The following is a 15495-nucleotide window of genomic DNA, read 5'->3' as shown; positions in this document are numbered from 1 at the left end:
ATTTTGGCCAATTTACATGAATGATAAGTCGTGAGCTTACCGATACCTACTATCATTGGGCACCGGATAAGATTTGCCCTTGCAATCTAAAAAGCCAGTCGCACTTCCTCCACCAACAATGATTGATTGATTTGTGGGGTTTGATGTCATAAAGCAACACTTGGGCAATGAGAGGAGCCATAGCACACTGCTCCGCATTAATTTTTACTACCTGAAGTTCTTTAACGCGCCCACAGCGTTTCTGCACTTGCCTCCATCGAAATGCGACGGCTGCAGCTGGAGGTCAAGCCCGCGACCTAAAGCTGAGCAGCAGAATGCCACAGCCGCTAAGCCATAATAGCGGCTCCTCCACCAACAGCGCTGCAACTTATGGACAAGACGAAAACACAACACTACACTCTTAAAAAAGTTTACACCCTTGGGGCTTATCTTGTCCCCTACAATGATAATCGTCATCTATCTTGCCCGCATTTCCTTTCTTTAACGCTACGTGCCCTGGTACTCCCAGGTCACGAACCGCATGTGCATTAGCACAATGACATAGCATTATCGACAAGAAAGTAGCCAGCGCAGAGTTTTCAGGAAAGGAAACGCGAGCGAGGTAGATGACCATTATTGTTGTGGGACAAGACAAGCCCCAAAGGGTGTAAACTTTTAATTTTAAGAGTATATAAGGACTATTGAAGCATATACAAAAAGAAATTTGGCTAAAGGAGATGTGGAAGTACAGCATTGTTTGTTGAGAGAAAAAGATTGCAACTATCCTGACAATTCTGAGTGAGATACTATTTTTTTTTCTTTGCTTCTCTGCTGTTTCCTGCTTCAGATCCTTCATGAATTTGACTAACTGCAATTCCACAGCAGAGCTGAGGTGTACTTTGCCACCTTAGGCAAATTCAAATTATTTTGCCACTTTGTTGCCAAATTTATATACCTTTACTGAAAAATTGAAAAGTTATCTTATGAGGCATTATACTGTAATGGAAAAAGCATGTAAGTTTCCTAGTATCAGTTTATTGTTCCGTGAACAATAAAGAGGAAGCACATAAAATAGCAAAGTGAAGTCCAGCTAGCACACACTGGAATCCAACATCTGTGGCCTGCTAGTTAAACGTGCTGGTGAAGAGATGCAAGGGACAAAGAGATGCACTGGCGCCCTTCCCGAAGTGTCGCCCAGGCGAGCCCGTTTCGCCTACAGGATGAAAAACATCCCCAAATGTCCACTGCCTAGCATCAACATCAACCTATATATAGTGCTTGCTGCAGAATAAAGGCCTGTTCCATCATCCGCTCTCCTTCATAAGCCCCCTCTATCCCATGCCTACAAATTTCCTACTATAGGTAATCTCGCCACCTACCGTAATGCTCTGCTGTCTCAGACTGCACTCTCCTCCTATTGGCACCCATTCCATCATTTAACAGACCATCGATTTTCCGTTTCAAGTATCGCGTGATCTGTCCAACTATGCTTCTTTCAGCAGTCGCACATTTCCCTGGGGTTAGCATGGTTTACCGTACGTTCACAAATACAAACATACAAATTCGTGGAAGCTTCTCCGATAAGTATACTTTTGCCTTTTATGCATTGGCTTGAACATAGTAGTAGCTTGCCATGCTGCTGCAGGTTTAAGCTTTACATAATGTACATAGTGCATACTCAAATTGCGTTGCTGCCACTTTGGCACATCCTTCCGCTAGGTCTAACGGATCTTACCCCTACTATATTCACAAATGGGCTTCCTCAACTGCACCAACTCGAGCACAGCATCATCTCTCGACAGAAGACGACATTGCCTTACAAGGGTGCTGCTCTGTCACTCCTACGACAAGGAGTTGCTCAAGAAACATGCATTCACTCTAGTGCATTCAAGCAGACACTGACTTTTTATTGCGTTAGCACACTGTTTTTTGTTTTATTAACAGAATATTTAAATATCGGCTACGACATACAGCACAAACCTACTCATTGAGATGAATTATTTTAAGAGGTGCACGTTAGTTATACTAAAAATCAATATGCACAATTGCCTAATAAACAAAATTTAACTAATAAACGTTTAAACCGATTCTCTTGCACACATACTGCAATACATGAATTGAAGCCAGCAATTTCACAAGCCACACCCACTTGGAACAAAATTTTAAACTAGCACCAGTTTTGAGATGAGCGTGGTCATTCTTAAGATAAAAAAGCACTCTTGTTCCAATTACTTTTTACCCAAATGCCTTTTTATACATTGAAGCTCAAAAATTACTGACACATTAATGCATTTCGTCGCAAACATTGGGAAAACATCTTGAACTGGTGTCATCCTCAGAATTTGGTTGAAGTAGGTATGACTTCCAAGTCACCGGCTACAATTCGTAAGTTGCAATGTATGCCGGAATGTAATTTGTTCAGAAGTTAATTAGCAATACTTTGTTGATTAGTGAAATAATCATTTCAATTTATCATGCAAATAATGTCTGCCTCTCGAAGTAATCTAGCTCAAGAGGTAAAACTGAGCTACATGCCATGGACGATTTTTAAACATTCCGTTACTGGTGAAAAAAAGCACCCCATATATTAACGTTCAAAGTGCATTCATATTGCTGGCATGCTGTCATGGTAATGATGCCTGCAAGACCCTCGCTTGGAGGGCTAGAAGGTCTCCACAATTGGCTCTACAGTGTTACTGCTGGCACAGGCCGAATAAATGCCCCGTCAGTCTCACTCGCACATCATTGAGGTGCAACGCCTGCTTATCGTGCCATCATTGCGAGATGCCTGGTAGCTTCCAGGGTGCTGTTCCTGCTGCTCAACATTGCGTTGTATACAGTGTTGCGTAAATGGGGCACCCCTGCGTATTGCAACACCGTACGAGAAACTCGAGCGCAACGCTAGGCTTTCTTATCACTTATTCATTGCCCAAGTTTTGACATCATGATGGTATTTATTACACACTATATGTATATATACACACATGCTGAAGCCAAAAAGACAACCTTCCAGGAAGGAATGGGGAGGTGGGCTAGGTGACCTAAGGGCCACCTGGCCCAAGCCCCAAGCTCCCTCTCCATTGGTGTGCCACTGCCCGAGAGTCCTACATAAGCTTAGAATGCTAGAGAGCTGACTGTGTTCATCGGTATTCATGCCATGGAAAGGCATGCAAGCACAACACAGACACGTTTTGCATAGCTTTCTTTTTGCACTGCGAAGACTACATGAGGCGGCGTTGCATTGTAGTGCACATTGCTGAAGTTTGTCACTGAAATATATTTATTGGTTTTACCTAACTGAAACTCTCGGTATATAAAGCAATACAAGTACAGTGCTGACGGAATGAACCATGTCAATTTAGGGCAAACTTATGCACATACTTTCATTTACACCTTATACAGTTCATGCGACGTCAGCATGATTCTGGCCCGTACACTTTTAGAGTCCGTATCACCTTTGGTGTCCATATTTGTGCCGATACAACACAACATGGCACTCTCGAGTAATCGCACTTACGAAGTGTTCTACTTAAAGTTTCTGTGTTGCGTTTCATTCCACTGAGTACTGTATAACATACTTTGGCACTGTCTTTTGCATGCATTTAGTAGTAGCAGAAATACTTTTATTACACAGTAGTGTTATGCTTAGCCTCTGTGGAAGAAATCCATGATCGACAAGTATACTAAACTGGACCACAGAGATGGATGATGGAAGTAGCTGCAGAAAATGGAACCTTCAGATGTAGACCCCGGCTTCACATTGTTCAGAAAAAAAGAAAAGGTTATAATGAACACAGAAGAATGAAAAATATTGTAATGCAATTACATAGTTGCAAACATGAGGTGAGAGATTTGTACACTGTGCCTGTCTCAAATGTGTGCATACACACACAAAGCACTCAAAGAAAGCACATTGCTTCACTGTTTACCACTGAGTGTCTGCAGCTGTTTGTTTTCCACATAGACAATGCTTGAGACCATTTTTCTATATCTGCTGTGTAAACTTGTACTCTTATGTCATTTACGCTACATAATTTTTGGCATTGGGAATTAGCCGCAATGGGCATGCTGCAAATTTTCGAGTGTCTACCAATAATTTTTAAAACCGAAATGTCTTAATCTAACCTGTCAGTCTATGCTTTGTATAAGCTGTTTTTGTTGTTCTTATCAATACTTAACTATGCTAATACTAGTATGTACCAATCTGCTTTCAATTGACTGCAGGTTGTTTGAAAATAAAAATTAATAAAGAGTGCACACAGTATATCAGACCATAAGAGCAAGTTAAAGAAAATCGACACGCCCCATGCAGACAAAAGCATTTGCATGTTGTTAACCTCTTTAGGAATTTTACAGTATTTCTGTATATTTAGCTAACACATCTAACAAAAATCGGTAGTCAGTTCCTTTAAAACTTGCTCCATGTTGGATGAGACACCCTGTATACAGCCGCATATGCCTGTGCATTGTCTGAGGGCAGGGCAAAACAATCCGCACCCGTTTCCTAACAAAATTTATATGCAGCACTGCCTTAGCGCTTTCCATGTGGGCTCACTGCCTCTCCAGCCAATGCTGTGTACGTTTTAGGAATGCTTCTTCACTTCAGTTCTGACAGCATTGGAAGACAACTGCCTCACTTGTCAGCACCGAACGACAACAGTGTGCAGTAATTTGTTTTCGTTGCCTGACTGCGCACATAGTGGAGGGCGACTTGGTCACAAAGACAATACTGAAGAGCACATCCAGAAAACCTCTGTGCAGCACACTTTTTTTTTGCCAGTGGCTTGGTCGAAACATGAAGTGTGTGCCAGCAAAGCTGGTAGGCAGAAGACAACGACAATCCAGCGGGCGCTCGCCCAATACTTCAGCGTGGCAGCTTCCATCATGACTGCTATTCACAGAGAGCCGTGCAATCTTGAGCTGCTCAGCATAGCCAACAGCAGTTGCTTGCATTGGAGCCATTTGTAAAACTCCACTTCAAACTACAGAAAACGAATCACCAAGCACTGCTGTCCCTTAGGCAACCAAAACTTAATACAAGAAAGCATGTCCAAACCTGCACAGCGGCAGCTGGAGAGACAGCGATGCCACATAGAAAATGCTGATAAGATATAACAGTGGAGGTTTTTTTTTTTTTTTAAGAACAAAGTACAGGTAATTTTTTACTTAGACTTGCATGCACACAGCATCAATAAGTTAAGCATTTGTTTACGAATGACAAAGCCACAAGGTAACAACCCAAGAAAATCCTGTTTCACAGTGAGCACAACCCTGTTGGGCTGGATGCAGTAACTTGGCACCAACATTGTTGCACTTAAGAAGTTCCAACCTTTCAGGTTAGAAAAAGAAAAAAAAGTAAGAAAGAATGCTCTTCAGAAGCACACAGCAACTTAAATGATAAAGGCTATATGCAGATAAACTGTTAAACAAAAAAACAGTGTCAATGATCTACATGCGACATTATCTGTTCTTGCTTCGGCAACACCCGGTCATCTGTCAGTCCTTACCCGGTCACGAGTCTGTGCTTCTTTCAGATTGACTCCGTAGGATTCTGCAGGAGCTTACAGTTGGAAATGTCACTTCGTGATGCATTACAACTGGAAGACTTGCAGCTCAACTTTGTTGTTTGTTATGAAGCCCCCATCTTCCAATGAGCTGACTCCTATGGGCAACGAGTTGTGCCCTACATACAGTACTTCACTACCCATACACGTAAGTTTGTGTCCTGGCCTTTCCCAGTAGAAGTGTCCCTGAAATTCCACGTCTCTCAAGGAATCTGTGGGATGAATGAAGCGCAGTTCCACTGCTTTGTCAAGAATCCCCAAGAACTCATCGTACAAACCCCTGATTATATAAGGGCGAAACTGAACCTCATTAGTATTTGGGTAATAACAAAGCCGTGGGACCACCAGGCGTCCACCAAAGTAGTAAGGACCGCCGTACCTATCCCGGCGTTTCTGGCGGCCTCGGCCACCAAGTTGAAGACAGAAATCATCCCAGTCACATAGTGTCCACATACATGGCTGTGGATTTTCCAGTGCATTGTTCTTGACACTGAGGGCAGCAGCAGCCAACAGTTGTAGGCCTCTTGCTGCATCTTCTCCCGACAGAGTTGGCTGCACAGAGAGGTCCTCCACGAAGTCGTTAATCTCTCTGGTTAAGTTGGAAACCAGGGAGCTGGTCGAGCTGGACGCAGAAACAGCAGCACCGTGGACATGGTCACATCCTTCAGCAAAGGCTTGTGCAATCTTAGCATTCATTAACAACATGTTCTGGTTAAATTCCGCGGTTAGTAACTCTTTCATGGTTCGCTCGTTGTCAGCCTGCTGACGCCTGACCGCCGCAGACACTTCGCGCAAATGGTCGGCGAGCGACGCCCGACACGTCTCTTTGATACGTTCAACGGCGGTTGTCATCGCGTCATTAAAGCTGGTAGACAGCAAAGCCATCGCACCGTCTCTCTGGGACACATTCTCTTGCGAGATCTTCCTCAGCGCGTCTTTTACTTCCACGAACGCGTTGGCAAAGTTCTCGCTCAGAGGCCGCTCGTTGCGGCAGGACGTAGGAACGCAGCCCGACTCAAAATGGTTGGCAAAGTCACGGTGCAGCACGCTGCCGCCGCACGTGGAACAGTTCACGGCGTGGAATCGGCAGGTGTTCGTGAAATGATTCAGCATGGCAGAAGCGCTGTCCTCAGCGTCGCAACCATTGCCCGCATTCCAGCAGCGTACCTGGCGGCTAAGGAACACTGTTCTTGCTGTGCGTCGACCATACCACGTCTTCCTCTTGAAACAGCTCTTTGTCCAGAGGGCAGCGCTTCCTTCCGTGGCAGTCGCCGTCAAAGCTGTCGAAGCACAGCTGACAGAGCACGTGACGGCAGGGAAGCGTTGCCGTCGCTGGGGGCACCAGTCCGCAAACGCTGCACAGTCTGGTCGATGGGAACGGGCTCACGAACGAAGTGGGCCGCCAGTCGAGGCTGCAACCATAGCCGAATACTGTTTGAGTACTTGCTGAAGCCATCGCCGAAAATATGCTTAGACCAGAAGGCTAATGCAGTTCCAACAGAAGCACAGTAGCCGCGTGTGTGGACCAGACCAAAGTTAACCCAGGGAATGGAACGAGTGGAACGAACTTGCAACCACCACCACCTGCAACTCCCGCCAGTTATTGATGATGATGATGACAAAAGCGCACCACTGAAGGTAGGCGAAAGCACGGCCTTCGAGATTTGCTTGCGCAACTGCCGTCGCAGGAGAACGACAAAAGCGCCAACGCAGTTATCAGTGGCAGAGTTTGTACAAAATCAAAGCACACTAGCCCAAAATACTGATTTATAATTCTAGGTATTCTTCTATTGCACTCCGTGAGTGGCGTCACGGCCGTTCCTTGGACATCCGGCGTGTTTTTCATTTAAAAGGATGTTATTCAAAAACATGGTAAATATGACGTCATTCAGGCTGATGCATCAAGAAAAAGCATGACTTTCGAGATCGGTGTGCAATGTCATACAGCTGTCACACGGTGCACGTTCGATCGCGATCGAGCCCGATCCGGATCGAAATTTTTGACCGTGATTGTCTCCTTTTGCGCAAGTTGCTAGAGGGAGTCAATCGCGGTCGAGAATTTCGGTCCGAATAGGGCTCGATCGCGATCGGAAGAGAAGTAACGCGATGACGCAAATGTTTCGTTGTAGGTGCGGTGTCCGTTTCAACACGACCCGTCTACCAAGCGTCGTTATTCCCTTTCCCGCTTCTAACTGTACAATGTTCACCACTGTCGTTCAGTTGTCGCTGCTTAAAACCACCAAGAGTCTTTACACGGAGGCTTAAGACCACGACCTACTGGAACTCAGTAGGTCGTGCTCAAGACGCGTTCGCGACGTCGTCGTGCTGTCCCGCTATCGACGGCGCATGCGCGGCTCGCGCGTGGAGGGTTAGATGGTTTTAAAAGACGCCAATCCCCCACCGTGGGTCGGAGCCACATACGTGATAGGCAACTACTACAACAACATAAAAGACGCGGAGTGTGTTTTCCTACATAAATAATTGGCACTGAGCCGTGCTCCCTCAAGGGCTGCAGAAGATAGCGCCAACCTTTCTCAAAACGAGCCACTTAGAAGTACACAAATGACGTAGCGCAGTGGACGCACCGTCAACGCCAGGCCAGCATTCTACCCTACGCTGCTGGTATGACCATTGTGTGCAGGCATATATACCAAGGTCTGTATATATACTATAAGCACACTAGCTTTCCTGGTGAGTTACTATGCGGAATGGCCTGTAAGTGTCGAGATAACATTTTTTCACTGGGCGCTGACTAATGCGGATGGTTTACCGTCGCTCTCAACTCAGGCACCATCAAGGTGCGACGCCTCCAACGTCCCTCGTTGTGAGATGACTGGGTAGCTACCCGGGTCCTTATCTTTCTGCCTTGTGCACAAGCTGCACCGTGCCAACATGTTGGAACCGTGTAGAACACTGTCCGAGGAGCTCAAGCAATGTTAAACCTTGCTATCAATTTCAATGCAGCGCCCTTCAGGCAAACTGCCAAATTATTTTTGTTCTACTTACCGTTTACAAGTGAACATATTCCTGCGTTCTACACCTGCAGTTTGCACCGTGATGAGGATGGTTCACCCGACGCTGTATACCTTCAGCCCTCCGTTTCTCCCACATCACTCGTATCACCAATAAGACGAGAGGGATGATGGAAAACGACACTCTTCGGTTGGTCCAAGCCTTTATACTCAGCCGAATCGTGTACGTGGCTCCGTACCTTCGGATGAGGAAGTGCGATTTAAATCATTTCGATGTCATCCTTAGAACAGCATATAAGAAGGCGCTGGGACTGTCGGTCAAAACATCTACGGAGCGCTTGCTGCAGTTGGGGGTGCACAACACAACAGATGAGCTAATTGAGGCCCACCTATTAAGTCAATATGCCAGATTGGCAGGAACAAAAACGGGGCGCAAGGTGCTGGAGGACTTGAAAATCAGCTGCCCTTACCACACAGCAGCAAGACAAGACATCCCGAAAGAGTGGAGGAGCAAGTTTGCGACACTGCCCCTGCCGAAAAACATGCACCCTGAATATCATCAAGCAAGGAGGAGGGCGAGAGCCAAGAAGATGGACGGGATCTATTCTAAAATAGAGGGAGCCTTCTTCGTGGATGCTGCGGGTCCTGTAGGAGGGGTCTCGACAATAGCCGTTGTGCATCAAGGGAAGACGGTCAGTGGACTTTCTGTTCGGCACGGGGAAATTGCAGAATTGGAAGAGGTGGCGATTGCTATGGCAGCTTCGCATCCTAATTCCGAATACATCATTACGGATTCGCAAACTGCATATAGAAATTACATGCGGGGCAGAATTGCGCCGCTAGCTTGCAGGATTCTGAAACAATCTGGGGTCTTCGCTTCGCGCAAAGAGCTGACTTGGGTGCCAGGTCATCAGTCACCGCCGCCCGAGCTTTCCTCCCCCGGGGTCCCTCCTCCTCCCTCCCCGTAGAACCGGAACACCCATTGCCATTACTAACTTATGCAGATGTATTACAGCACTTGCGCCTATCGCGACGAAAATACCCGGGCCCTGCCAAAGGATTGGATAAAGCAGAAGAATGTCTTCTACGGAGATTACAAACCATGTCATTTAGCAATCCAGTAAAGCTACATGCTATCGAGCCACAATCCTTTTCAGCCGAATGTAAATTCTGCGGGCAGAAAGCAGATTTGTACCATATGGTATGGGCCTGTCAGGCTAATAGTGCCTTAGAAACCACACAACAGCCAACGTGGGAAGGATGGGAGGCAGCCCTGTCCAGCTCAACCCTCGAGGACCAGCAAGCCCTCGTGAAAAGAGCCAGGGCGGCGGCCTTAGCCAACGGAATCCCGGAATAAGGATCCGACCACCCTTCCCCTAACTCCCCTCTCCCTTTCCTGTCAATAAAATGTTTTCATCATCATCCCACCCTCGGTGGACACCTCCTTTCCACTTCAATCAGTGTGGCCACGTCGGAAGAAACCGAAAGCTGCAAAGCAATGCTGCCACCTACACAGCCTGAATGCGTCGCATAGTGGCAATACTTGCGGGTAGAGGTGGAATACTGTTGATGGTACTATATATAGTTCAGTCACTATCGAGCAATTAATGGACGATAAGGACACTGAGGCACCCTAGGCCAAACTATTTCGCAGTGCTCCCCTTTAAGATGCTGATTGTCACGCAATCACCAATGTGTAGGTTTCTTTTCTGAACTCTCCTTTTAGCACAAAGACACTTAAAAGTGGCACCTTCAAATAAATGAAAAACGACCTCCACAAAAATCTTGGGTTGTGTTTTTCAAGGCAGTTGGCATTAACAGCTCAGGTTGCTAACAAACATGGATACTCTGAGTATTGGTTCTAACGCTCACACATCCAGTTGTCACCTATTTAAAGGAAAAGCCTGTTATCCATAATCTTTTGACCAACACTGTATATAGTCACTATATTATAACCAGATATAGCAATGTAAATAGGAAAAGTGTCTTGTTAATGTCAGCGTAAACAAATATGTGCTCCTATCTTTTTCATGTCGGATGAGACTGCTGTGATGAGGTTAAAGATTGTATATAGTTTTGTGAATTGTCCTTTTTCCCTCCTTATTTATCCTTACTGCTACCCTCTCACCCCTGTTCTTTACTCCCATACCCCTGTGCCGGTCACTGTTAAATACTCAGCTAAGTAGTTACAGTGCAGCCAGCAGAAATTTTCTCTATTTCTATCCTTTTCAGATACTAATTAATTCTGTCTATTAAAAATTTTTGTTTCACCACATTTATTCCACTTTCAAAATCATCAAAATTGGACTGCAGCAATGACGATTACTAATTTTCACTCATTTGGGCAGATTGGAATCATTGGAAAGCACCCATCCTGCCATTTGAAAAAACATGCCTGATGTAAAACAGTGGCAGAAACAATGAAAGAAGCAAGCCCTCTACACGGCGACCTACTGGCATCAAGATCAAACAGTCAGATGTGTACCTCCCAACTCCTTTTACTAAAACACTTTGAGCAGCTTCAATTAAAAGTGTCTCAATACGTATGGCACATCTTATTACATCGATGCTTTTGCTCTTGTCGCACTAACCTTTGCACACGCCATTGTCACAAGAGACCTGAGAGGGTTAACAGACAAACACCCAATTAATATGACTACCGCACCAAGTGAAGCACAGTGCCTTCCTTCTGCACTTGAATAACGCATCTTGATTATTCTTACGACGGAGTTACTTGAGAAGCACACTTTGCTCATGCGATGCCCAGGACTCCCAGTTACAAATTTCTCACACGGAAGTCACCATGGTAGGTAAGTGAAGCGCAGTGGGTGCTCACAAAAGCTTCGGAGCTGCCATCCTATTTCAGAGAGAAGCTAGCTTTGTGTTACCCTTCCGAACTTAGCTGACTGTGGCTGCAGTCTTGCTCAATAGCTCACATACATTTGGTAAGGGTATGCCAGCAAACAGAAACAATAACTAGAAAACATTGTGAGGCAAGACATAGAGAAAGGAACAGGAAAGGTGCTCTAGTTATCGTTTCCGTTTGCTGGCACACCCTTATTAAATACCATGTACCAGCTTGCCCAACAGGCCACCCTTATGAAGCTCACATACAGGACAGCGCTATATTCTCCTAAGACCCCCCCCAAAAAAAGCTTAGAAACATAGCTGTCGTCCAGTCTGTTTTATTACTGACATTATACTTACGAATGTGAAGAAACATTCTTTTGTTTAAGTGCCTCTGTTAGATGCCAGAACAGCACCTCCTTGCACGTAAAGGAAGTAACCATCTCCTCATGTTTCATACATAAGGACTCGTCATTATTTTGTTGGGTTTTTCTTTGTTTTTTTGCTAGTGCATGGTTTCACCTAGCATGTTTTTATTGCTTCCCGCACATGTGTTATTTGGAAGTGCAATGCGGTTCATTTGCTGTTGAGCTCTGTAGGGGGCTGGAGCCTTGTCAAGCTGCAATTTGCAGCTTTATTTTTCCATCATCCCCATATTTCTCATCGAGAAATAAGTTACTTTGATTGATTGATTTTTCTTTGCATAAACACAGAGATGAAGAGGCAACATTGCGTAGTTCGTTGTCATGTTGACACTGTATCCTCGGTTTTTATGCCAAGTCAAGGTATTTGAAACGCACTTTTGCTTTCTGTGATGCCACAATGGTTTATGCCAAATTAGTGTCAATTTTCTCGAAAGCTGGTGGCAAGGATATAATTAAACCACACTCGTAAAGTTCCGCACGAACCTGACATCACATCCGAAGGAATAGGTTACGTTATCGCTTCCTTCTTAACTTTGAGAAGAATTTAAGGCAACATGCAATATAATGTACAAGGGGTCTCGGGAGACTACAACGAATCGGTTTGTATATAACTAACTGTACTACCCTTGCATATCTGCAAGTGGCTAGTCCTGCTCTCTATGGAATTATGCAGTGAAACAATAAACGGTACCTAAGTATACTCACTGTAACAAATATAAGCCTTTAAGCGAATTACCTTTTTTTTTATTAAAGCGAAGTTTTCTATAGTACGTTCCTTTCTGGAGTTTCGCACGCCTGCTGTGTCCATTTCTCGGCACGTAAAGTGGCTAATGTCATGCCAAACGTCGTGCAACGAAAGGTGGGCCAATCCTGTAGACAGTGCAATCCGTGAACGTGTGGCTCATGTGGGTCGTATAGTGAAAGTCTCAGAGTTTTGCTGCTTAGGTATGTAGTTGCTATACTGCGAAAGGCATACGAAAGAACAGTTTCATAGCATTTAATTAACCACATCACGAAGGCTTCACCACACACAGAATCTAACATGTGCACTGGAATAGAACTGAAACTTGAGCGAGTTGGTAATGATTCAATGTTGAACTGCAGCACACAAAAGATGAATGAAATAGGCGGAGTTGGTTTGTTAGTGGTTGGTTGTTACCTCTATCTGTGTCCTTCATCCTTAATGTGCGCCGCAGTTCAACACTGTACATAAAATCTGCATAATTATCTTTGCGGTTGAGTCCCGAGCAGAGACATTTAGGTTACTAGGGTGAGATTTGTTTATTGGCAGTAATGCTCCTAGTGAATAGCTGATTTCTAATAAAATCTTTCTGGGCATAATTTTACCAGCCACGAAATTATCCAGGAAACTCTAGCAAACTTGGACTGCTTTAGCAGTCACTTGTGAAAAAATGAATGCCAACTACTACGATTCAATGTGTCATTTTATCGGACATTGAAATGGCTGTTCGAACAAATCTTCCAACAGAATACGTAAGGCGTTGACCTTTTTTTTAACAAGTAATAAATAAACATTTCTTCTAAATGCCAAGAATTGACTGCAGCATAAGTCTTGCACACCTTAATTACGTATGCCCTTTTCTTGTAGCCGAGTTGCTGCAAGCTTTTTTGTTGTTTTAGTACCACCTTTGGAAGAAGAAATCGCATGCATTACCAATAGCTGACAGGTCAAAGATATGCTCAGAGACAGGTTCACTGAGTGCCGATTCATGGACTTTCGCTGGTGCTCCTGAAACCCACAAAGCCCTACATATCATTTTTGACATGTCGACCTTGATATTTTTAAATTATGATTTAGATGCTGACTCAAACACATTTTATAAACCCCTTTTGCAGTATGCATTTGATGGGCTTACATGTTTATATTTAATTTCATTCTGAAGCTATGCAATGTGGCAACCCAAGCCAATAATAATAAATATGGTGGGAACGACGCAAATCCTACAGTAGTGCTTTTGATGCGCTTCGTTAGTGGATAGCACAGAAAACGAATCGCTAATCACTTACACAAAATAAGGAACTCAAGTAATATTTACCTGTTTCATTTAAATACAAATGTACCTTCCATGGCCAGATTATAAAGCTGAACAATCCTTGCAAGTTGTTCTAATTTTCCTTGATGTAGAATGGTGTTTGGGCACTGTGTGGTTATTGTGCACCTAAATCTGAGTACTATGTGAGCACCTCTTCATTTCGCCATGGCAATGCAGCTGCCACGGACGCAAATCGAAGCTGCAGCCTCGCACTTAGCAGAATGCCACAGACAATAATTCCAACACATTAGGTGCACACAGGGCAAATGTTATACTTACTCCACATATCTCCTGCACCATATGACCTTCCTTTGTTTCATCAGTTCCTGCAGAGGTGAACCACGGTGCAAAATACAAATAACCAACTGCACCAGCTTCCCTGCGTGAATTCTAGCCGCCGAGCTTGCAGTGCAAATTTCCTAATTCCAGGTATTCCTCCGCACAGTGGTGCTTATAGAAAATTTAGTTTAAAAATTAAATTCTCGGGTTTCACGTGCCAAAACCGTGATATGATTATGAGGCATGCCGTAGTGAGGGACTCTGCAAAATTTCAACCACCTGGGCATCAGAAAATTTATCATAAAGCATGTTTTTGGAGCTCAACATTAATCCTCAACAGCCATGATACGGCGGGTGTATGCCTTCCTACTTTTGTAGAAGCGTTTATTTTTCTTTGCCTTGTACGAGTTCCGGACCCTTTTTTTTTTCCACAATTCTTTACTGTACCTAGTGTTTCTTTGACCTAATAAACTGATATTTACCTAACGAATTCCAATGCAATCTCCATGGCTAGGGATCCGGATGCATTCCCAATTTTCTCTGTAATACGGTTAAAAAATATGATTGATTGATAGATTGAACTGTTTGTGCTTGCAACATTTCATAAATTTTTGTGTTCAACATTCCAATACCGCAAAGTTGTTCATCAGGGATGCCTTTGTGGGGGGCTCCAGATTACTTTTGACCACTTGTGGTTCTTGTGTTGTGTTCTTCTTTCTGTCCTCATCTTTTGAGCTGTGCAGACATGTCGATATCAGATGCTTGTTGTCTGAATAAGAGCCTGGTGCTGTACACAGCAGTGGACAACTTTTTGACAAAGACATCGCAGAGCACGTCCAGTGGAGCACAGTGTGGTGCGTTTCTTCATTTTTGGCACTGGCCTGGTAAGGACATGAAGTGTGCCCCAATGAAGCTGTTTACAAGACAGTGACAAACTGGCTGGTGCTCACCGCGTCCTTCAGCACAGCAGCTTCTACCTTGGCTGCCACATACCACCATGTAATTCAGAGCACAGCCCACAACAGTCCTTTGCGAAAGAGCCTTTGTCGAACTCCTCAGACGACAGAAAACAAACAGCTGCACACTCCTTAGGTGCAATCAAGTGAGGAAGCCACTGTTTCTTGCACAGCATTCAGGACTTAACACATGTAGCACATTCTAACACACCAACACTGTATGGCAAACACTGATAAGAAAGCATGGCAAACAGAGAACAAATGTGTGGGTTATTGTTTTACACACCCTTGTATGAAAACACCATAAATAAGTCATTTGTTTACTAACAACAAAGCCAGAGTGTAATAACAGATGAAAATCTTGTTTGTGAGCACCTCCAACTAGACCTCAATGCAGCAACTCAGCACAGCCAAGCCTA

The 15495-nt window shown here is 44.4% G+C and overlaps 1 protein-coding gene across 1 annotated transcript; it reads right to left on the bottom strand.

Moving 5' to 3' along the window:
• Positions 1 to 1562: 1562 nt before the first annotated feature.
• Positions 1563 to 7154, bottom strand: LOC119452761 (uncharacterized). The gene is given in 2 exon segments (XM_049667369.1): positions 1563 to 6722; positions 6724 to 7154. Coding segments are annotated over 2 exon segments (1428 nt in total). The 5' UTR covers positions 7000 to 7154; the 3' UTR covers positions 1563 to 5570.
• Between the last annotated feature and the right edge of the window lie 8341 nt (positions 7155 to 15495).

This window comes from Dermacentor silvarum, chromosome 5 (assembly GCF_013339745.2).
Source record: "Dermacentor silvarum isolate Dsil-2018 chromosome 5, BIME_Dsil_1.4, whole genome shotgun sequence".
Classification (NCBI taxonomy): Eukaryota; Metazoa; Arthropoda; class Arachnida; order Ixodida; family Ixodidae; genus Dermacentor; species Dermacentor silvarum.
The sequence above is the reverse complement of the archived record's forward strand: the minus strand, read 5'-3'. Positions and strand labels throughout refer to the sequence as shown.